This window comes from Diceros bicornis, chromosome 9 (genome assembly GCF_020826845.1).
Source record: "Diceros bicornis minor isolate mBicDic1 chromosome 9, mDicBic1.mat.cur, whole genome shotgun sequence".
NCBI lineage: Eukaryota > Metazoa > Chordata > Mammalia > Perissodactyla > Rhinocerotidae > Diceros > Diceros bicornis.
This window is the reverse complement of record NC_080748.1, coordinates 87353344-87377430: the sequence shown is the minus strand read 5'-3', so window position 1 is coordinate 87377430 and position 24087 is coordinate 87353344. Positions and strand designations below refer to the sequence as shown.

The window sequence follows — 24087 nt, the reverse complement described above, 5'->3', positions numbered from 1 at the left end:
GACTTTTTAGATACAACACCAAAGACACAATTCATGAAGGAAATAATGGATGAGCTGGCCTTCATTAAAAGTAAAAATTTCTGCTCTGTCAAGACACTGTCAAGAGAATGAAAAGACAAGCCACAGACTGAGAGAAGATATTTGCAAAAGGTATATCTGATAAAGGACTGTTATCCAAAATATACTAAGAACTCTTAAAACTCAACAACTAGAAAATAAACAACCCAGTTAAAAAATGGGCAAAAGATATAAAAAGACACCTCACCAAAAAAGATACACAGACCCCCAAAAAGCCTATGAAAAGATGCTCAGCATCACATGTCATCAGGGAATTGCAAATTTAAACAACAATGAGATACCACCACACACCGATTGGAATGGCCAAAATCCAGAGCACTAATAACACCAAATGCTGGTGAGGATGGGGAGCAACAGGAACTCACGTGTTGGTGGGACTGCAAAATGGTGCAGCCACCTTGGAAGACAGTTTGGCAGTTTCTTACAAAACTAAACATCCTCTTACCATGTGATCCAGCAATCGCACTGCTTGGTATTTACCCAAAGTAGTCGAAAACGTGTGTCCCCACAAAAACCTGCACATGGATGTTTATAGCACCTTTATTCATAATTGCCAAAACTTGGAAGCAACCAAGATGCCCTTCAGTAGATGAATGGATAAACTGTGGTACATCCAGACAATTGAATATTATTCAGCACTAAAAACAAATTAGCTACCCAGCCACGAAAAGACATGGAGAAACCTTAAATGCATATGACTAAGTGAAAGAAGCCAGTCTGAAAAAGCTACACACTGTATGATTCCAACTCTATGACGTTCTGGAAAAGGCAAAACTGTGGAGACAGTAAAAAGATCAGTGGTTGCCAGGGGTTAAGGGAGGGTGAACAAGCAGAGCGCAGAGGATTTTTAGGGCAGTGAAGTTACTCTGTATGATATTACAATGACAGATACATGTCATTATACATTTGTCCAAATCCACAGAATGTACAACACCAAGAGTGAACCCTAATGTACCCTGTGGACTCTGGGGTGATGGTGACGTGTCAATGGAAGTTCATCAATTGTAACAAATGCACCGTCTGATGGGGATGTTGATAGTGGAGGAGACTGTGTGCATTTAGGACATTTACAGACACCATGAGGAAAACCACCAGGAGATATCACTATATCCCACAGATGTGAAAGCCTCAAATCTGACAGCCCCCTATCCTGGGAAGCTGAGGCCACAGGAAGTTCCAGACCCCGCAGGTGAGACTGTGCCAGGTTGACCTGTAGACAAAGGCTGGGTATGGTCTAGTGAAGTCAAAGGTGTGCGCCCCCATGAGCCAGCACCTCCATGTCATGGCACACGCCCCAATGCACGTGCACATGCCCCATATATACATACAAGACCACAGCACATGCCCCTAACGCACGTGCACGTTTCCCACATATACATACAAGACCTTGGCACGTGCCCCCAATCCACGTGCACGTGCCCCACATATACATACAAGACCTCGGCACACGCCCCAATCCACGTGCGTGTGCCGCATATATACATACAAGACTGAAGCACACACCCCTAATGCACGTGCACATGCCTCACATATACATACAAGACTGCAGCACATGCCCCAATCCACGTGCATGTGCCCCACGTATACATACAAGACCGCGGCACCCGTGCCCCTAATCCACGTGTGCATGCCCCACATATACACACAAGACTCACAGAACCGCAAAACGTGGAGACAACCCAATATCCGCCACCAGTGAAAGGGGCCATTACCTTGTGACAGTAATTATCGTGACACATTCACGTGCTGGAACCACATGGCAAATAAATGGCCACGTGCACACATCATGCATCATAATGCTCACAGAAGAAGTCACATACCCTGCAATTCTGTTCCTACGAAGCCGAGAAAGGGCCAAGCAGTACTGTCAGCAGGCCCAACGTGAAGAAAAGCAAGGAGGATCTGCCTGAGGGGCGGAGGAGAGAGGGCAGCCCTAGGCCGTGGCCTGACTGGGCCGTGGCCTGACCGGGCGTGGCCTGCCTCCCGTCCCTGCCGTCACATGGTGTCTCTCTGGGAGGGTCACCACATTCTACCTTTGCTTTAAGCATTCTTTCTATGTGTGCATTAAATTTCAGGATTAAAAAGTTGTAGAAAGTGGAAAAGAGAAATACATACAAAGCTGTGTTCCCCCAAGAAGCCACTGAAAAAGCGAGGGCCTGTGCCCGGGACTTTGTCCTCCTCCGGGGGTCAAGACAGTGTGGCCGACTGTTTCCCCTAATCAGAGGGGTCTCTGCTCCTGCCCCTTGTGTTTCCATCCCTATGCCCAGAGGTGTCGGGATGGGGCTGCAGACGGCTGTGGGCGGGGGCAGCGGAGAGGGCTGTGCTGGGTGACCACAGGCCCTCGAGACCCAGCTAGGGGCCATTCCTCAGGGTGATGATGGCGAGTGTTCTCGTTGCCCAAGCACGTGCCTGACTCCTGGCTCTGCTCCGCATGCTTCACGTGCATCTGCATCATACGAGACACAGTGCGCAGACCACAGTGCTCACCCTTCAACATGTACGCGTCAGTGGCTTTTAGTACATTCACAAGGTTGTGCAACCATCACCACTATCCAGTTCCAGGACATTTCTGTCAATCCAAAAGGGAACACCATGCCCACTGGCAGCCCCCCTGGCACCTCCCACATCACCAGCCTCCAGCCTGGGTCCTCTGCCACCGAGAATGAGACACGGTTAAGTTAGCAGAGGACGGGGCTGGGGTGAGACCCCACCAAGACCCACCCCAGGGTGGTGCTCGTCAGAGCTGGGTCCAGGTCCTGAGGAGCATCAGGACTCAACAGGCCCTGGCCGGAGTCCATCGCTGTGAAGGTGAAGACTTTGGCAGAGATGGGTCCCCCCAGGGAATGGCACCCAGAACAGGCTGTAGGCCAGGCATGGGCACATGCCTGTGCAGAGGATGGGGGCTGTCCCTGGGGACTGCGGTCAGGTGTGCACAGGTGCCGTATGCAGAGGGTGGGGGCTGCCCCTGGGGACTAGTGTCAGGTGTGGGCAAGTGCTGTGTGCAGAGGGTGGGGACTGCCCCTGAGGACTGAGTGGTCAGGTCTGGGCAGGTGCTCTGTGCAGAGGGTGGGGGCTGCCCCTGGGGACTGAGAGATCAGGTGTGGGCACCTGCGTTTGCAGGGGGTGGGGGCTGCCCCTGGGGACTGAGGGGTCAGGTGTGGGCACCTGTGTGTGCAGGGGCTGGGGGCTGCCCCTGGGGACTGAGGGGTCAGGTGTGGGCAGGTGCTGTGTGCAGAGGGTGGGGGCTGCCCCTGGGGACTGAAAGGTCAGGTGTGGGCACCTGCATTTGCAGGGGGTGGGGGCTGCCCCTGGGGACTGAGGGGTCAGGTGTGGGCACCTGTGTGTGCAGGGACTGAGGGGTCAGGTGTGGGCAGGTGCTGTGTGCAGAGGGTGGGGGCTGTCCCTGGGCCTGGGGTTAGATGTGGGCACATGCATGTGCAGGGGTAGGGAGGTGAGACTGGGGGAGTGGGGGTGGGAGCCACCACCGGGGAGTTGAATTGTTCACGTTCTTTGTGGCTGGGGCGAGGGATAAGACATTTTTGTGGGTAAGAGCAAACTTGCTGGCCTTGGATTTAATATTTTTATCAGCTCTTGGCTCTAGGCAAGACTAAAGGACCCCGCAGGGAAGAGAGAAGTGGGTTTGGGCGATGCCGTTGGGAATGGTCTGGGGACACACTGAGCCCCCTCCCGTCTCTGACCCTGGGTCATGTGCAGAGGTCAAAGGTTGTCCCCATGTTCTGTGGCGCCCGTGGTTCCCGTCGGCACAGGCTCGCTGCCAGATCTGCAGCCCAGCTTCTCTGCCGTCCGCTCTGGGGCCACAGGGGACCCTGAGGAGGCGGAGCCCAAGCCGCAGGAGGTGGCGCCTCACTCCACGCTGGCCGGACCCTCGGAGCCCACCCTCCTCCCGGTCCAGGCGCTCGCGGAGCGGGGGACCCACCACGTGGCCTCTGCGTCTCAGCCTGAAACGGCTCTGACCGTGTGTAAGAACTCCAGGCAGGTGAGGTCCCTGCCGAGCGACCTGACGCGTCGGCCACGGGTGCGGCGTGGCGGTTCTGCCGGCTTGTTATGGTGACTGATATTCAGCCGGTGTGCGGGACAGAGGCCGGGGGTGGGCCCTTGCTGCTCAGGGGCCCCGTGTCCGCGCCCCTCACCCCGTACAGGTGCCCTGCGCAAGCACTGAGGCATGTGAGTCTGTCTTCACGTTGTCATCTTTCCTGCTCCGCGGCCTGCAGCTAATAAAGGAATGTCCTTTAGAAACCAGCGGGTGGGCGCCTTGGACTTCTGCAGCACGAGATGGGGACCGCGTCCCTGTCGTGTGGGGGCCAGGGCTGCGCCGGGCCCCGACAGGTCAGGGTCTCCGGGAGAACACGCGGCTGGGAGTGGAAATGTAATGAGACGCCCAGTCGCTCACCAGACCCAGGACCAGGCCTCTCCCTTCCTTGTGAAGAACAAATGGCCTAAGATCGGTCAGCCAGACTCCCAGGCGCTGTCGCCTCCTGATGGGCCCGTGTATGGTGCCCTCCTTCCAGGAAACTCTAGATGCTCAGAACTCTGAGTGTGAGGGGTCTCTGCCGGCTGGGACGTTGTGTGACAGACAGAATTGCGTCCCGAGCCAGCAGGGGAGCTGGAGACCGCGGCTTCTTAAACACTCCTGTTCCCCCCGCCGCGCCCCCCCCCCCGCGCCTCTTTTTCCCAGGGGTCCAGGACTGTAATTCAGGGACTCTGCTCTGTCCTTCAGCCACGGTGTGACCATTTCCAGATCTGTGCTCGCCTGCTTCCTCAGGCGTGCCTGGTGGCCGGCAGGCACACGTGGGGCCCTTGGTCAATAGCTGCTGGTCTGTAATGGGCAGAGCTGCACCCCAGGGTCAGGCTGAAGGGCCTCAGAAGCCGCCCGCTTCAGGGGCCACTTAGAGCAGAGAGGCTGCATGTTAGGGGCACCTGTTCTGCAGGCAAGGGGCGCCCCCTACGGGGTGCCCTGCAGAGGGGACCAGGGAGGCCTCCAGAACACTCCATGAAGGATGACAGTCGCCTTAAATAGGAGACCCTCAGCCTCGGGTAGCAAACCTCTCTCCAGGTGTGATGGCGGATTTGGAAGAGACAACACACAGACCTCAGCCAACTGCGGGCTTAGATGCAGCGTTTATTTTGAGCCAGAGTGCCTTTTCCTTCTGGGCAAATAATGCCAGGAGCATGCAGTGCTGAGGGTGGGGACCCTGCCCCTTCCCAGGGACACGCACATGTAAACATGTAAACATAACACACGTTTCCTTAAAAGTGGTCCTCACACATGGATACAGGGCCATAGGCCCTTTGTCAGATGATGATAATAATAACTAATTAGGAGAATGCAGGGAAGTGAAACTTTGTAGGTGATGACAACACCAAAGCGAGGAGGCTCCTGGGGAAACTGTAGCTCTACTTGCTGTCTGTCTGCCTGTCTGTCTGTCTACACACTGGGCCAGGCGCGTGGGGCACGGTCACCTGGGGCTCTGTCCCCACCCTAGTCCTGGGCTCTCCTTGCTGAGGATGTGCCCAGGGAAGGAAGGAGGTGCCGATTCTGGAACGTTCTCCTGATGTCTCCAGGAGGTTCGCCACTGAAGCAGGGTTTGCAGAGGCTGCTCTGTTTTCCAACAAACCAAAAGAAAATTACTTTTTGATCTCCTCCCTCTGTGTCAGGGTGTGTAGGGGGGCGGCTTCTCCCCTGGGAGGAAGCGGGCTAGTGCGTAGAGAGGCGGGGCATTGGCAGGAAGCCCACAGCTGGAGCTGGACGGGGGCAGAGGCTGCGCATCCTCCGACAGAGAGGGATCAGTGGGAGGCGAGGCTGGAAAGCTGCTGGACGGCTGCAATTGAACAGAAAAGTCTTCCTCAGTCAGCGGAGAGGGCCGGCCGCGCATGCGGTCCATGTGGAGCGTGAGAACACGCCGGGCACCACAGCACCCCTCAGAGAGCCCACCTGGGGCTCAGACTCCCTCCCAGACTCAGGGCCACCCTCCAGACCAAGGCCCTTCCAGGGGCACTGCTCCCTGATCAGAGCGCATTCCCAGTGGGGCCGGAGGGAGGTCCCGATTCAGCCCTGCCGGGGCCTCCTCTACACCAGCTCTGCTCTGGCAGCCCCCAAAGAGGCGCCCAGGAAGGGCATGCCAAAACGCCCGGCTGTGGAATTCCTCAGACTTCCCGGCCCTAGCGCCTTCTGTGTGTGAGTCTTGACTGTCAAAGGGGTGGCCTTTTGCCAAACTGACACCTGGATGCACAGTCATGGGAACGTGTCCAGGGAAAAGGTGGCCCAGCTTGTTTCAGAGCCCCTGGGTCCACCCAACACTGCATAAGTTAAGGAAAAAATCAAGACATCAACATTTTCAAAATAGTGTGATGGTTAATTTTATGCATCAACTTGGCTAGACTGTGGTGCCCAGATGTTCGGCCAAACACTAGTCTGAATGTCACCGTGAAGGTGTTTTCTAGATGTGATTATCATTTAAATCAGTAGACTTTGAATAAAGCAGAGTACCCTCCATGTGTTGGTGGGCCTCATCTAATTGGTTGAAGGCCTTAAGAGAAAAAGGCTGAGGTTCCTGAAGAAGAGGGAATTCTGCCAGGAGACTGACTTTCAACTCAAAACTGCAAGATCCATTCTTCCCTGGGTCTCCAGGCTGCCATCCTGCCCCGTACATTTTGGACTCTCTCTGTCTCTCTCTGTCCATATGTCTATATCTATAGATATGTCTATATCTATATACACCCAAACATTCTATTGGTTCTATTTCTCTGGAGAACCCTGACTAATACACATAGACGCAAGTAAAAGTGATTCTGAGAAGAACAATACTGGGGCGTGGCACAGATTTTAAATCAATACAATTTCCAGTTTTCCTCTACCTGCCAACAAACCTCTTAAATTTTTTTCTTTTTTTTCCTTAAGTTCTAAGCACTAAAAACACCCATTTAAAACCGCTATCTTCATGAATAAAGCAAAGTCTCTTCCATGGAGTAGCACAGGGGAGTGTCAGGACTGGGGCTGTGCGATTCCTCTGCGCTCTGCCCAGGGCCCCGGGAGGTCAGCCATCTGCGGCGCCTTTTCTGGAGACTCCCCTGAGGAGTCCCGGGACCTCGGGGTTCTGAAAGGAGAATCTCCTCACGAGCAGAAGCTGAAGACAAGAACGTCGCCCTGCTCAAGGTTGACAGATTGGTCGTTCGGGATTCGATGGCGCAGGGCCCTGAGGGTGGGCACCTCCGTTTCTTTCTTTCTTTCAAACTCACACTTCTTTCTGATCACAGGGGACAAAGCAAACCTCTAGAGAACGTTCTCTCAGGTCTGCTGGGAGCTCCCAGCCCCTATCATGCCCATGTCTGCTCAGTTCTTTGCTGGAAATGAGCAGCTGAAGGAAGCATGGAGCAAACCACCCCAAACCACAGAATAAACCACCACGGACCACGGAGGAAACCACCATGAACCACAGAGTAAACCACCACAGACCACAGAGTAAGCCACCATGGAAAACAGGGGAAATCACCACAAACCACAAAGGAAACCACCACGGAGTAAACCACCACAGACCACGGAATAAACCACGACGGACTATGGAGGAAACCACCTCAGACCACAGAGTAAACCACCACAGACCACAGAGGAAACCACCAAGAACCACAGAGTAAACCACCACAGACCACAGAATAAGCCACCACAGACCACGGAATAAACCACCACAGACCACGGAGTAAGCCACTATAAGCCTTAGAGTAGACCACCATGGACCGTGAATGAACTGCTATGAACTACAGAGTGAACCACCAGGAACCACGGAGAAACCTCCCCGACAGACAGGGCTCACCAGGGACGAGCTCTGCCCCACAGGCGACCCCATGAGGAGAGTTGATGAGAAATCCCTTAGTTACAGGAGGTCAGCTCAATGTCCACAGTGTCCATTCTCATAACACTCACTGACGCCCAGCCCGTCCTGCATCCCACCCCGCCAGGCACCACTGCGAGCAGGAAGGTGGGCTCCCTTTAAGATCTGTCTGTTGAGGAACTACTCAAACAGCCCCCAGCAGCTGTCTCACTCCCTGCTGTTTTGTGGGAGTATTTTTTGCTTAAAACAATCCCTTTGCTTCTCTGCTGGTCACTAGGAACTGAAGCTTCAGTTCTGTTGTTTTTCTCCTGAGGAAATGTACGAGACTCATTGATTTGTCATCTCCTCAAAATCTGATTATTGACATGTATGTAATTCTGCTCTGACATGTGCTGGCAGTAAAAGCCAATTAGGCCATTGGGGAAGCCCAGGCCTCCCCTGGGAGGGGGAATTGAGAGCACCTGCTGTTTGTGAAGAGCCAGAGGCCCCCAGGGTGGATGAAGACGAATGCGATGTGGAATAAAGTGGATCCATTCACCAGCACCATGTGTCACGGATGGAAGACCGTGCCCCCATCCTGCACTCCTGAGAGGGGCACGTCTCCAGAGGGAAAACCTCACAACCTGCGAGGGCAGATCACACACCCCACGCCCCAAGGTCAGGATCCAGACTTCTCAGGAGCCCCGGCTGCCGCCCACCTCCGAGGACCAGCGGGTGCCCAGGATGAGGTGGGCTGCCATTCGGGGTGTGCCTTCCCCCGTCCCCCCTCACAGCCAGGCTTGCTGGAGGCCGGTGACACACCGGCCCAAACGTGAGGCGTCAGACAGGAGGAGGGGCCCCGACAACTGGACAGGATTGCCTCCCGCCTCCTGGAGAAGCTAGTCCAGCTCACCCGCTCGGCATATGGCACCGAGCTCCAAGCACATCTCTCCCCGCCTTGCGTCCCTGTGTGTGGGAGCGGCTTCAGGGCCCCTGGAGTGGTGATGTGACGATGGGATCCATGTAGTCTACATGCGGTGTGCATGTTTCTCTGCCCCTGCCCATCTCCCAAGCTGATGTTTGTGACCAAAAGTGGCCAGCCAGCCATGGGTCCAGCAGTCCCTACAGTTGTGGGTCTCAGGTCCTGGGTTTGGCAACCTAAGACGATGAGGAGGGTAGAGCAGAGCCCCCAGGATGCAGGTCACGTCCAAGGTAACGTTGTCCTTCCTGTACTGGGGGCCAGAGAGGATGCTCTGGAGGCGGGTGGTGGGTGATGCTCCAGGGGAGATGAGGGCCGCCGAGTACGGCAGCCTGGGCGTCTGGGAAGGCTGTGCCCGGTGACACAGGCAGGACCTGCCTCCTCTGGGATGAGCACTACAGGGGTCTTGGCGAACACTCTCATCATTTCTGACCCTCGGGGTAGTTCCTTCCCACGTCAGAGAAGTGGAGAAGACTCACTCTCGAGCCAAGCCTCTCCCTGGTGGAGACAGGGTGCTCACAGGGGCCTCACATCCCCTGGACTCAGGAATCGCCCTGTGGGTCCCCACAGGACGAGGGCCTGGGCCCCCGCTCAGGACTTGTGGAGTGGCTAACTGGTCGACCTCCCTTGGAAGGAGGAGGCTCCCGTGGTACAGCCTGGGAGCCATCGCTCCGCGGAGACCTCAGGTGGGGCGGCATCAGGTCCTCCTTCCGGAATTTGAAGGCCCCAAGCAACACCTAGGGGCACGGCCTCCAGCTTTGTTTTCAAGGCGAGCAGAGGATACTGAGGCACGGAGAGAAGGGACTTGCTCCTTGGCACACGGAGATAACGCCGGACCAGGGGCCTGTCCGTCACTAAATTCGGCTTGTCCTCGGCCACAGCCTTTCTCGGCACACCGTGCCCCCCACATCCTGAGCCTCGGAGAGCCCCCCACACCGGATTCCGGCCAGGCGTGCTGTCGGGTCAGGGAGGCCCTACAGACCTCACTGACACAAGGTCGTGCGCCCCCCCGGGCGAGCTGGGACGGCACGTGGCTCCTCGCCAAGGGAGCTTTGCAGAGATGAGGAAATCCCAGGGTGAGCAGCCCTTCCACAGGACACGCAGGACCACCTTCATCTCAGGCTCTGCCCACACCCGGCCGGCCGCTGTGGTGTCCTGGCCTCGGGTCACCCTCTCTGTCCAGACAGGCCGAGCTGGTGGGTGCACACCTGCTTCTCCTGAGAAGCAATTGTTCCTAAGAAGGTCTCACTTCCTGTCATCATCATCGGGCGCTGGTCCCCATGACCGACATGTGAAGACTCATGACAAACAACGAGAGTCTGAGCCACCGCCCCCACTCCACCCACCGCCCCCACTCTACCCACCGCCCCCACTTCGTCCACCACCCCCACTTCGTCCACCACCCCCCACTTCGTCCACCACCCCCCACTTCGTCCACCAGCCCCACTTCGTCCACCGCCCCCCACTTCGTCCACCGACCCCCACTTGGTCCACTGCCCCCACTTGGTCCACCGCCCCACTTCATCCACCGACCCCCACTTCGTCCACCGCTCCCCACTTCGTCCACCGCCCCCCACTTCGTCCACTGCCCCCCACTTCGTCCACCACCCCCCACTCCACCCACTGCCCCCACTCCACCCACGGCCCCCACTCCACCCACGGCCCCCACTTCGTCCACGGCCCCCACTTCGTCCACCGCCCCCCACTTCGTCCACCGGCCCCACTTCGTCCACCGGCCCCCACTTCATCCACGGCCCCCACTTCATCCACCGCCCCCACTTCATCCACCACCCCCACTTCGTCCACCGGCCCCACTTCGTCCACCGGCCCCACTTCGTCCACCGCCCCCCACTTCGTCCACCGGCCCCCACTTCGTCCACCGGCCCCCACTTCATCCACCGGCCCCCACTTCATCCACCGGCCCCCACTTCATCCACCACCCCCACTTCGTCCACCGCCCCCACTTCGTCCACCGACCCCCACTTCGTCCACCGGCCCCCACTTCATCCACCGGCCCCCACTTCATCCACCGACCCCACTTCATCCACCGGCCCCCACTTCATCCACGGCCCCCACTTCATCCACCGGCCCCCACTTCATCCACCGCCCCCCACTTCATCCACCGCCCCCCACTTCATCCACCACCCCCACTTCATCCACCGGCCCCACTTCATCCACCGGCCCCACTTCGTCCACTGGCCCCCCACTTCATCCACCACCCCCCACTTCATCTGAGCACAGAAACACGATAACTCACGTATTTTAATAGTTCCTAGAACGTGTTGGCGGCTCTGCTGTCATTAATACAGCAAGAGAATGAGTGCTGAGTCCGTCTGGCTGCCCCACCCCGAAACAGAAGCCCAGCTGAGTTGTCTGGACGCTTGTTCCCACCCTCACCCCCTGAGGACATGGGGCAACACCTGGAGACACTTATCACAGCGGAGGGTGCAGGCCAGAGACGCTGTCACGTCCTACAGCGCACGGGGACCCCACGCCCCCTCTGGCCCCAATGTGGACAGCGCCACGCTGGAGGGCCCTGGTCTGGAGTCCACACGGTGACAGACCATGAGGGTCCACTTCAACCATGGCACAGACCGAAGCCCCAGTGGAAATGGAAGGAGAGAGCAAAGGCCAGTCTGTGGACAGGGTTTCGCCCACACCAAATGCCCCTCCTCCCACACAGCCCCAAGGCCATAGCATCGTGTTAGGGTGACTCCACAAAGTGCCAGCCTCGCAGGTAGTGTGGTTAGATATCGGCAGATTCACTCGGCTCCGCCTACGTAACTCTGCTCCCAGGACACAGTCGGGTGTCCCCAGCTGCTCTGGCCAGGAAACGCAAGCGACCTTCCGTGGGACCAGGTCGTGGGTGAGAAAAGGCTCGAGGCCCACAGGACACCAGTTGCTGGGTCGCCAAGGCCACGCGGAGCAAAGGGCGCCCAAAATGCCAAACAGGGCATCGAACGTCTGTGCAGGAGGTCGTAGGGGGTGGTGTGGAGTCACCCTCCCTGTCTCCCCTCAGACGGTGCCCCCAGTCCACGCTGGCCCCACCATCCTCTTACCTAGATCAGAGGGGAAGCCGTAGGCCCACCTCATCTTCCCTCACCTGAGGCCCCACATGCATCCCGTCCATCTAGCACTGTCCTGGCTGCCCCCTGCCCGCGACATGAGCACACAGTTCGGCCGGCGACGCTGGGCCTACCTGGAGCGGCAGCGGGTAGGACGAGCAGGCGGGGAGGGTGCTGGGCGCCGGGCAGAAGCTGGCGTAGGCCAGGATCTGCTGGGCCGGGCCATAGAGGATCTCAGGCGGAGCGGACGGCCCGGTGACCACCTGGGGCAGGGGGACCTGCCACGAGAACAGAGAGCGTCAGCAGGCCCTCCAGAGGTGGGCGCCTCTCAGTGTCCCCCGGGAGCCTGTCCTCCAGGTGTCCATGAAGGAGGGGTCTGTCCCCCTGAATCCAAGGGGGAGAGACGCCAAGAGTCCTCGGGTCAGCCTCTCTCGGGCCAGAACAAGGCATCTGAAAGCGAGGCTCTTTTCCTCTTTGTCTTTCTGTCTGTCTGCCCAGGGACCCGCCAAGATGCCAGCTCAGGCTCAGATCTCTTTGGTGCATTTTTTGAAAAAGGAAGAATATGCCGGTCCCTCCTCCACTGGAGCGGGGGCACCGCGGGCGTCGCGGCCCTGAGAGCGGCTGACCTCAGAGACGCTCTCAGATCTGGTCGGGGCGCGCTCTCCCTCCCTTCGCCTCCTCCGGGGCCACGGCCCAGGCCAGACCTCTGGTCACAGGGATTTCTGGAGAAATGCACATAATACCAGGGCATCCCAACTCCTCGACGCTGTGCTTTTGTCGGCTCTAATCTCAAAAGGAAAACAGGACGTGGCCCTGATTCACACCTGTCCCGCAGAGAGGACGGGGCTGTAGGAGGGAGCCCTGCCGAGGGGGAGGCCAGGCCTCACGCCGGGTGCTCAGGGGGGTACCAGACCAGAGGTGTGTCCCTCCCTGAGAGGACAGAGGCTGGTTGCCCACCCAATACCCACGGGCCACATGGCAGCTTCACCTGTCTGCGGGGCTGGGGGCCCCATCCAACTATGGCCCTGGCTTCCTCCATCTGCCCTGGCCTCTCGTCCACCTCCTTACCCCTGGGCCCGGCAGTGTGAGTGACCGCGAGGGCCCTAGCTGGGCCAGCAGGACTTTCCTCCAGCATCTCTCTGTGTGCCCAAGGCTCGGCGCAGACCCTTCCTCCCCAGACGGTGTCTGTAAGCACCGCCCCGTCACCCAGCCCCGCCTCGGGGACCCTCTGCAGATCCCGGGAACCCTCTGCAGACCCCGGAGACCCTCTGAAGATGCTGGGGACCCTCTGCACATGTGGGGGGGGGCCCTCTGTGGACCCTGGGGACCCTCTGCAGACCCCGGGGACCCTCTGCAGACGCCAGGGACCCTCTGCGGACCCTGGGGACCCTCTGCAGACGCCGGGGACCCTCTGCAGACGCGGGGCACCCTCTGCAGACCCCAGGGACCCTCCACAGATGCCGGGGACCCTCACACTCTGCCTGCTGGGCTCCCACTTCGCGACCAGCATCTTGTGCCCTCCGTCAAAGCCCTGGTGTGCTGAGAGGGCTCACACAGCTTTGAGTGGCTCATGAAGGGCCTTTGCTCCTTCATGTAATTTTTAAATTATGGAATCCGTTAACTTCCAGGAGTACCTGCTTGGTAGGTGTAAAATTTTAAGGAATCGCCTTCTTGCTTCTTACACATCCCAGAGCTTTGGGTTTGAGGGAGAAAATTGTCCAGAGCAGAGTTTGGACACAGCCCTGTGGTTGGTGTGACCAGTGCCCTTCTGGGGCATCGCTACCTTCCCAAGAGACCACGCCAGCAGCCTTGTCATAAACTCTGATGGGCACAAGAGCCCCTTCGGGAAAGCCCACCAGCTGACCGCTGTCCCAACCACCTTTACCCAGGCCTGCAGGACGGCAGGACTGGGAGCAGACACGTCGTGCACCCGATCTGCAGTCTAACTTGCTCTCCTCCTGGAAGAGGGCACACTCCTAACTGGCTCCAGCAGGAAAGGCCCCGCATGAGGGACTGCACGGAAGGCACCTCTGGACCCTCTCTGGACCCCGGGCATCCTGACCCGGGACGGCTGCTGCACCCATTGGGGAGTTTGCTGAAGGCACAGCAACCAGCCGCTTCTGTCCTGGGAGGAGGCTTGCCCTGCGTGCCTCTAACAACATCTTGGACCGAGGCCAGAGTTGGAGGCCGGCTGCCCCGTCCAGGGTGGGGGCCAGGGGAGGGTTTGGTTACTGGGGGCACCGTGGTCTCCCAGGTCCCTCAGGTTTTGTCCAGGGAAACAAACCTTTGAGAAAACACGAGGTGAGTCACAGACCTCGAGGGGCTCCAGGCTGAGCTACTAAACGTGGCCGATGACCAGAGTCTCCAGAGCAGCTGGGTGGCAAGAGGTCACCCAGGAAGAGTTTTAGCTGTGGACGCTGGCTTGGGTTTGTCCTGCGGGGATCCGTTTGCACGTGTTTTTCTGGCCTTTCAGTTACAGTTGGGTGAGGGGTGGGTGGCTCCGTGCAAGCTGTTCTGTGCCCCCCGTTGGTGCGTGACGCGTGAGACTGGGGGGCGCCCCCTCGCCCCAGCGCCTCCAAGGATGAGGGAGGATGTGTGGCAGGAGGGTGCTGTCAGCACCACACGGGGATGTCTGGTTTGGAACAACCAGGTCCACAGGGAGAGGACAGGAGCAGGGATTCTGCTGGGTGAGCCCCGAGGCCCAGCCCCGAGCACCCAGATCTGGGCACCCAGCCCCGAGACCCAGCCCCCAGGCCCAGCCTCCAGGCCCGGTTTCCCCATTTACAACTGAGGACGAGACCCGCTGGCCAGCCTCAGCGAACACGGGCCCCAGAGCCCTGGTCGGACTCGAGTGCTGTCGCAGGCCAGCACTGGGGGCCACTCACCATGTCCTTGAAGGCCCCCAGGACAGCTGCTGTGACAATGCCCAGGAACAGGCCCAGGACGTTCAGCACCGCCGAGGCCCAGAGCAGCCGGTACAGGTGGAGCACGTCCTGACAGCCGCTCACGCCCACGAACTCGTAGTAGGTGGGAGGGTGCTCGGAGCTGCACACAGGGATGGACAACGGCGTCACCCACACTTGCAAGGAGGTGACCTTACCGCCAACAGAGCAGGGTTGGGAGGACGCAGTGCTGGACCCAGACAAATTGCGTCCAGACAAGCTGCGGTCTTTGCCCGTGGATGCCCAGAGGGGTTCGTCCTGGCCCTCCTGCCATGGGCCTGCCGTGGTCTGGAAAGAGCCCTGGACCTCGGGCATCACGGTCGTGGGCCTGCAGCCTGGGCCACAGGGACCTACAGGGTCAGCCCCGTTACCCCCGTGACCCCCATACACTGCTCCTCCCGTTTGGGTTTGGAAATAGGATGGATCTCTCTTCCTGGGGAGGGGGTGCATCTTAAACCCCTGGGTTCTCAACAGTCAGGGGAGGGGTCCCCAAGAAGCAAACGTCAACCTTCCCGCTGGTTTGAATGTGGATGTTCAAGCTGTGACGATGAGGAAGGTTCCACTTCCTCCCATAAGGAGCTCAGAACCCCCACCCCAGCCTAACAGCACGTGAACAGCTGTGCAGCCTGGGAAATCAGCAGCTCTACTGGAGTAAGAGGGGAGGACACAGGACGCACCACGGCCCCAGACAGGAGAGACAGACAGGCGGACGCAGCCCCCTGAGCAGAGACACGTGAGTGGAAACCTCTGCCGGACCAGCGCCGGCAGGAGACCCTCACCCATGACGCTGAGCTGCCGGGGTCCCCATGCAGACAAGTCTGAGGGGACCCGTCACTGAGGGACGGTACTGTGAGGATTACCTCCAGGAGCCCAGCCAGGTTCCCACAGTAAACATCAGGGAAAAGTGCCCCGGGCTTCCGAGGGGAGGGAAGGGCTGTTCTGAAAGCACTGTTCTGAACAAGGCTGCCCTCGGGGACGCTGGTCACCAGAGCCTGACCCCTGGGAGGGAACGCCCACCCCAGGCCCCACTAGCCGGCCTGTCCCAGCGGAGGGGGGAAAGACGGAGACTCATGGGTGTGGCTCAGAGCCCAGACCAGGCTCTCGGAGATGACCGTGGGGCTCACAGACACCCCCACTCACTGAGCCCCAGTTTTCTTATCAGTGAAACGGAGCCGACACCCTTTCCTCCCGTAAGTGTTGAGAGCTAGAGGAGATGATGGGGGAGCAGCGTCCAAGGCCGGGGTAGGAAGGAGGAACAGGAGGAGGGCTGCCCGGCATGTCCAGGTGCAAGGGGCTTGGCCACAGCCACCCCCCAACTCACCCCCGGCAGTCGTAGAGGTCGCAGCAGTAGCAGGTGTTGCTCCTCACCTTCAGCTGGCACTTGCTGTTCAGGGAGTGGCAGGTGACCTGCAAGCAGAGACCTCGTCGGGTGCCTGCTCGTCCTCACCCCGGAGTGGACACAGCTGCCTCCCTGGGAGCCGGCACCCGTCCGCTGCACCTGGCCAGTCAGGCAGCGCGCCCTCCTGACCTCCCCCTCCCCCATTACAGCTGCAGGGGTGTTGGGGGGCTGCAGCGCCCTCCCTTCAGGAGGAATCAGAGGACCAGGCTCGGCCACGCCTGCCAGTGCTTGCTGGACAAGGAGAGGGAGAGGGTTCCCGGCACCGTGCATCGATAAGGAGACTCCTCCAGGTGAGGACTGGTAGGGATTCCTCCAGGTGGCGACAGATGGGGACTCCTCCAGGCGGGACCCTTCCTGACCACACAGAGGACAGCTCCTGGCAGTCTGATCTGACCAAGCCATCCCTGCCTAAGCCACACGGAGGCCTTGCCTCAGGCTACAAATGTTTGGGGGGACTTTTGATGTTAAAGGAGCAAGATTGGGGGAAAAATGCACACGTTCTCCCCCTACTCCAGTGCTATGCGATGTGTGGGCATGGGCTGTGTCACCCCCATGTGGGAGGTGAGCAGAGCCGAGACCACCCCAACTTCAGAGGGAGTACAGTGACGCCAGGGGAGCAGAAGGAGCTTCCGAGGGAGGACGGTGCACCCCGGGAAGGGCAGAGATTCAGGCTGCCTCTCCCGGCTCTCCACACAAGCTCGGGGTGGCTCTCAGAGGTGAGGCACTGCACCGGGGCAGGTTAAGGAACAGGATCAGACCCTAGAGTCCTCAGAGCCTCCCTGGGGCCCTGGTGGTCAGGGGCTTGGTGACTCAGACTCGGAGGGGGCTGGGCCAGGGGATGTGACATGTGAGAACTGGAGGGAAGGAAGGAGCAAGGGTGACACACGACTCTGAGCCCAGCACCCAGCTTGTGAGACGTCAGAGCCACGGGATGGGGAGCTGGAGGTCAAGAGGCCTAACCCTAACCTCTAACCCTAACCCTAACTCTAACCCCTAACCTTAACCCTAACCTCCAACCCTAACCCCAATCCCTAACATCTAACCCTAACCCATAACCCTAACCCCAACCCCCAACCTCTAACCCCCTAACCTCTACCCCTAACCCCTAACCTCTAATCCCCTAACCTCTAACCCTAACCCCTAACCCCTACCCCAAACCTCTAACCCTAACCCCTAACCCCTCACCCTAGGTGTCCCCTCCTGGGAGATGTCCCCTGCTGGGAGGTGTGGAGACAACAGTTGGGACAGTGGGTCAGAGTAGGGTCAGCCAACAGGAGCCTCGAGCCCAGCCCAGCGCATAGCCTGTCCTGTAGGTGAAGCTCTGCGTGGCCACACTCGTCTGTCCACACGTCGCACCGAGAGACAGAGTTGAGTAGCTGTGACAGAGACCATCTAAATCTTAAACTATCACTGGCCCTTTATGGGGAAAGTTGCTGGCCCCTGGTTTAGAGCTGTGTGGGCAGCTTCGGCCCCAGAATCTTTGGGGAGATTTTTAAATTTGGTGTCCACTGAACCCTGTCCCTGGGGTAGGACTCGGCGTCCGAATTTGCTCCAGCCCCTGGACTGACTCCAGTGGACAGTGGGGTGAGAACGCCTGGTGGAGGGATGGACGGAGCCGGGTAGCCCAAGGCATGTGGCCTGACCTCAGAAGGAGACAACGGGGTTCCGGAGGGGGGCTTGCTTCTCTGTGATCCCAGGAGGGAGGGAAAGAGTCCAGCCTGAACTGGAACACATCAGGGTGAGCAGAAGGGAAGGACAGGCCTGCAGAGGGCAGGGAGCACACAGGGAGCACCTGGAGAGCCGTGACCCCCTCTGAACGCGACAGGTCCCAGGGCTCCCCCAAGCCAGGCGAAAGGCCACAAGTGCCGGGACCGGCCTTTGGAGAAAAAATGTGCCATCTCCCTCGGAGAGGGGCGACAAGGGGCCTCCAGGCCAGCAGCAGAGGCCACTCAGCGCCCCATGCCACAGCATGCAGAATGCCCCTTCCCATCCCCGTGGTCCACAGAGAACCCCAACAAGCCACGCAGGGTGTTCTCAGGCTGCTCCTCTCTGCCCTCCTCCTTTCTGACATTGGTATGCAGTTTGAGAGGCCGTGTTTCCTTAAACCGACAATCTACACAGGGCTGGGCTGAGCGGGCTGGACACGTCAAAGAGAACCACGCGCCCCCTGGGGACGCCGTGAGAGCAGACGGTGTGCCACCAAGGACGGCGTTATTCTTGGCGTTGCACGCAGCTGGAAATAGAAGTGAAATCGCCCTGCAGATGTCCGTGGCCCAGAAACTGTCGGTGAGTCCCTTGGCCAACGTAAATGTAGTGTCATAGCTTTTTATGCCAGTAGTTAAGTCAATAAAAAATGCTCATCGGAAAAACCACACTGAGCTGCACAAGTGAGTTCCAGGACTGGTGTGGGTCAGAGAAGGCAAGTCAGAGCTGTGATTCCCAAACAAACAGGACACATTAAATGTCAGAGCTCGAAACAAAGTGTGAGCAACAAATCCTCACACGACACAGAGTGGAGACAGACAGAAGAACTGTTAGAATCCAGACACTCAGACTCTGACCAGGGACTCAGGAAATGATGGGATCCCTGGATCAGCAGAGTGAAACCAGACATGAGGACCAGCGCTGCTCACCTCTGTCTGGTAGATGTCGTGCAGGTATCCCAGCCCGCTGGAGTAGAACTGGCATCTCCCCGTGGAGAGGGGCCTCGGTTCCTGGAGCAGAGAAACGCAGGTGGAATGGAACAGTTTCCTCCCCAAATCAGGAGTGGCCAGAGGCAATTCAGACCCGTCGGCCACGGCCCTGAGCCTAGAAGAGAGATGCCAACACCACTAGAGCCGGCCAGATGGAGAACACAAAGCAGGAAATGCCACAGCTCATTCCAGAGCAGCTGGGCTCCTGCGAGCAGAACACCCCAGGGGAGCAGGCGCCCCGTCCCTGCAGGCTGGGCCGACACATCTCCTCCTCCCCCCAGTCAACACAGGGCAGCTGAAGGGAAGTGGCTGCCTGACATTTTGAGGTGCACCCTACAACTCTCAATAGGGAGACCCCTTGGCTCCTGCCTCCTTCCCTAAAAAAACAAAAAAACAAACTTTTTTTCGACTAGGAAAGGAGCAAAAGGGATTTCAGACTAATTCACTCATCCAGTTAAAGATCCACCCACCCACCCACCCATCCATCTAATCATCCAGTCATTCAACCATCTATGCATCCATTCCTTCATCCATTTATCCATCCATCCATCTATCTTTCCATCTATCTATCCATCCCTCATCCATCCAGTCATCCCTCTATCCCTCCATCCATCCCTCTATTCATCCACCCATCCTTCCATCCATCCATCCATCTTCCCCCTCCCTCCATGCGTCCATCCACCCACCAACTATGCAAGCACACATCCACCTATGACCTTATCCAACTATCCATCCACCAGTCTGTCCCCAGTGTTCATGGAGCAGACACAGTGCCACCTTATACAGGTACCCAGTTAAGACACAGTTCCTGTCCTTAGCGGATTAGTGAAGGAGACAGACCAGTAAACTGACAATTACAAAGTGCTTATAATTGCTCTGGTAGACAAGAGCAAGGAGCACACAGAAGCTATAAACTGCCAGGAACCTGAAGTTGTGAAATGAGTTAGGGTCCCGATAACTGTAGTTTTACTACATCGTTAGTTGTATTTCCCAAAGCATTCCTACTTCTGACCTAAGAAAAGAGGTCAGAACCCTGTGGCGTAGCGGTTAAGTGCGAGCGCTCCATTGCTGGCGGCCCGGGTTCAGATCCCGGGCGTGCACGGACGCACTGCTTGTCAGGCCATGCTGTGGCGGCGTCCCATATAAAGTAGAGGAACATGGGCACAGGTGTTAGCCCAGGGCCAGTCGTCCTCAGCAAAAAGAGGAGGATTGGCAGATGTTAGCTCAGGGCTGATCTTCCTCATAAGGAAAAAAAAAAAAGAAAAGAGAATAAAACAACCAGTGACACCAGTGATGGGTGACAGGCATGCATCCGTGTGTCCAGGCGGCAGCAGCTGATGATACAGGATGGCGGAACGGAGCTGAGTCCCTGTCCTCGAGGAGTCTGTCTTCCTGTGGGAAACACGTGTAGAGCATGGAGGATGGTGAGAAAGCCTGGGGAGAGAGACAGGGGACTGAGAAGGCTGGGTGGGGCTGCCATACAGGCTTCCTCAGCCCTCCTCAGGCCCAGTGCTGACTGGGCAAGGCTGTGGGTCAGGGCCGGTTCTGCCCTGTGGGGACCTCTGCTGGGCGCCCACCACCCAATTCTCTCCTCCTTTCCCTTCACGGGCGTTGACCCGACAAGGCCTTTGCGTCAGCAGCTCCGGCTCAGCGTCTGTTCCCCAGGGAATCCAGCCGGCACGTGGGCAGCGATGTTCAGGTTGGCACAATCCTCGTGACTGTGCCAACATGCCGGTGACAAGCTTCAGGTTCTGATAGGTCGTCCCTGTGGACAGCTGCCCTCCTTCCTCCCAGTAATCAAGGGGAAATGCCCTTTCAGACTCCAACTGATGGCTGGCTGAAAGGGCCCAGACTCACAGCCCCGGAAGTCACCCTCAGGCCCTCCTGGTCTACATCCAGCCCAGCTCGAGGGCTGGCCCCCGGGGTCTGGGGGAGCGTATGGGACCATTAGCTCTGTCTCAGTCTGCCCTAAACCCCACCGACTGGGTGGCTTCAACAACAGACGTTTATTTCTCCTAGTTCTGGAGGCTGGACATCCGAGATCAGGTGCAGCAGGGTCGGGATCTGGTGAGGACCTTCTTCTATCTTGTAGACAGCCACCTTCTCCCGTGTCTTCACAGGGCAGAGAGAGCTCTGTCTCTTTCACAAGGACCCTAACCCCACCACAGGGGCCCTACCCTCATGATCTCATCTAACCCTGGTCACCTCGAAGAGGCCCCACCTCCAAACACCACCTCACGGGGCTTAGGGCTTCAGCAGATGGATTTGGGAGCACAAACGTTCAGCCATGGCCGCTCTGGAGCTTCGTCAGCTCCCTGCTGAGCGTCACCTTAAATCAGCGATGGAGACTTGCTGTAAAACTTGGAATTTTTAGTTAATCCTTTTTCTAACACAGGAGCACCAGTGGTTTGGTGTGATTTTCTGTCTGATCTTTACTATTCAATCAGGATGAAATAATTCTTATTAGTTTTGAATTAAATAAAACTGTAACCCATTTTAGCCCAGATAAATCACACAAACTTAATTTTCAAATTTATGATGAAACTGGAAATTGTGTTTCTCTGGGGATAACCCTAAATTTCCTCTGGGGCTGGAGGGAGCCCAGAGTCAGTGTCATTCTGGCCTAGGAGCGTGGGCAGCAGGTGCTCAGGAGGAATGTTGCACACGGTTTTTATTTCTTAACCGTTGCACATAAATTAACACTAAACAACATTGATCATCAGACTGTAAGTCGTTAAAACCTGTGTGTCTCCTGCAGGGGTCGGCCAACCACGGCCCTCAGGCCAAACCTAGCTCACCATCTGATTTTGTAAATAAAGTTTTATCGGCACACAACTGCACTGACTCATCACGTATCATCTGGGGCTGTTTTTAGGCTGTGACGGCTGAGCTGAGTAGCAGTGACAGGCCACGTGGCCACAAGCCTAACATGTTGACTCTCTGGCCCTTTCCAGAGACGCCAGCTGCCCCGGTCCGTTGCACACCTGGCACCCGCAGGACTCAGTGAGCAGCTGTGAGGTGAATGAAGGGGCCAGGAACTGCCCAGGAGGCAAAAGGACACCCTTGGTGTCGGCCCTGGTGTCAGCACTGTGCAGCCAGTCGTTGAAAATGTCCCAAATTAGCTACTGAATTAAACACTTTGGGGCGACCACATTGTTGTTATGCCAGAGATGAGTCCACCCTGAGCTGGAACAGGAGGCCTGGCCGAGTGACCGTCAGCCTCAGTATTCCCCATTCCTCTGTAATGAGCCATGACCCCCAGGAGTCTGCCAGGCCAGAAGATCTGACCAAAGGCCCACTGGGTAGAAACAGGAGTGGGCTAATTCCCAACAGATCTCCTGCCAGCGACGAACTTCCAGTACCCGGGGGCAGACATTCCACTTCACGAGGCGGCCAGTTAATGTGGAACAAGGGGTCCTGGAGTTCTCTCCAGCGATCTTTATACGTTGCCTGCAAAGACGAATTGCTTCAATAAATCCTACTTGTCCGTGAAACAAGACAGGGGCCGAGGGAGACACATGCCCCCCGTCTTCACTCCGGTAGCACTGGGAGGAGGAGATTCTTCCACTTGGAAACCACTGGTTTTGAAGGAAATGTCTCTCAGACGTGAGCTGAGAGGGAGGTGGCTTGAGAAAGCCATTGCACACGGGGGCAGGGCCGGGACCCCACCTCTGGCCGCCGTGAGTTCCCCCATCAGGAAGAAGCTTCCAGGAAGAAGAGTCCAGAAAGGCAGGCCGGGTTTCTGCCTCCAAAACCAGGGTTCCCAAAACTGCCTGCCAGACCCAAGCCCTCCTGCTACTCAGCTCAGAAACAAGAGTGAGTCCATTACCAATGGAAGGGCGAGAGTGTGGTCCAGGTACAGACTGATCCCATGGCTGGAATGTAACCAGAAAACGAGCTGATGAGGCACCCAGTCCTTTGAGAACCAGCTATGGTGTAGATGTTGGTAAACATCCATGGGTCCGGGTATCTAGGGTGTGCTGCCACGGGAGCCACCGGGACTTGGGGGTTGGGGAGGGGATCGGTCATCAGGCCACAGGAGCCACCGGGATTTGGGGCGGGGCTGGGAGTCGGTCATCAGGCTGGGGCCTCTCCACCACGCTCACACTCCACACAACGCGTCTCGTCTGTTGCAGGGACACGCTTTCCCCGCTCTTTGATGTCCCACATGTTTGTCTCCCGGCTGTTGGCATTTTAAAACTATAATTTCGAGAAGTAACGAAAGCTGGTTACTGTTTGCAGAAAAGGGCTTTGGGCAAATTGATTCTTCATTTGTCCGACAATAACCATCTCCCGGGAGAGTCAGGCCGCATATTGTTGGAAACTCACTCCTTGCTCTTCACGTCCCTGTCCTACTGGATACACAGGCCGAGCACTGGAAGGACAGGCCAGTCCTGGGGACATTGGCCACGTGCAGCCAGAAGAAGCTGGAAATCCATCAAAGAAGAAAGACAGACCAGCCCGTGGACACGAGGACCCCGCTCCAGCCTCCGTGCGTGAGGCTGGTGGAGTCTCATGGAACCCGAGGCTCCCGAGTGGCGCCAGGACCCAGGTGGCTGGAGGGACGTGACCGCCGCTTTAATTTCAAACCCCCGACCGGGAGAAAGATGCCGTGCTTTGGGCAATTCCTTGGCCCTTTGCCATTCCTGGAAAGGAGTCTGTAAAGATCCACAGTACCAACATTTTTTAAACCTTTTATTTGGAAGTAATTTCAAACTTACAGAAAGGTGGCAAGAATAGAGTACTATGAGGCACAGTCTCTGCCCGGATTAACCTCATGTTAACAGTGGGTGCCAGCTCGTTTAAAAAACCTAAGAAACTCCACAATTATAAACATACTCAGTGCGGCCAGCCACGTTAGTGTGACCCGGTGCAATCTTAAGCCTTTGGCTCGCATGGGCAGCACCCTGCATACCCACGACATGTTGGGGCCTCAGGGAGGTGCCGGCTGGATTCTCCTCGCGGGCTCGGACGGGATGCTGGGTCAGGACACCGAGGGCAAACAAAGTGGCTGCCCCTGCCCCTTCCTTCTGAGGCAGGCATGGCTGGGCCCTCAGGGAAGCTGGATGACACAAGGTCCCTGCTTACTGCCCCTGTCATCTGAG

At 57.6% G+C, this 24087-nt stretch overlaps 1 protein-coding gene across 1 annotated transcript in view; it reads right to left on the bottom strand.

Moving 5' to 3' along the window:
• Positions 1-5624: 5624 nt before the first annotated feature.
• TMEM255B (transmembrane protein 255B) overlaps positions 5625-24087 on the bottom strand; it is a 43566-nt gene continuing 25103 nt past the window's right edge. Inside the window, exons 5-9 of the mRNA XM_058547719.1 lie at positions 18923-19003; positions 16212-16297; positions 14834-14993; positions 12083-12226; positions 5625-5918 (exon numbers count right to left, since the gene is read on the bottom strand). Of these exons, the coding sequence (XP_058403702.1) occupies positions 5751-5918; positions 12083-12226; positions 14834-14993; positions 16212-16297; positions 18923-19003 (639 nt within the window). The 3' untranslated portion in view covers positions 5625-5750. The remainder of the gene's footprint in view (positions 5919-12082; positions 12227-14833; positions 14994-16211; positions 16298-18922; positions 19004-24087) is intronic.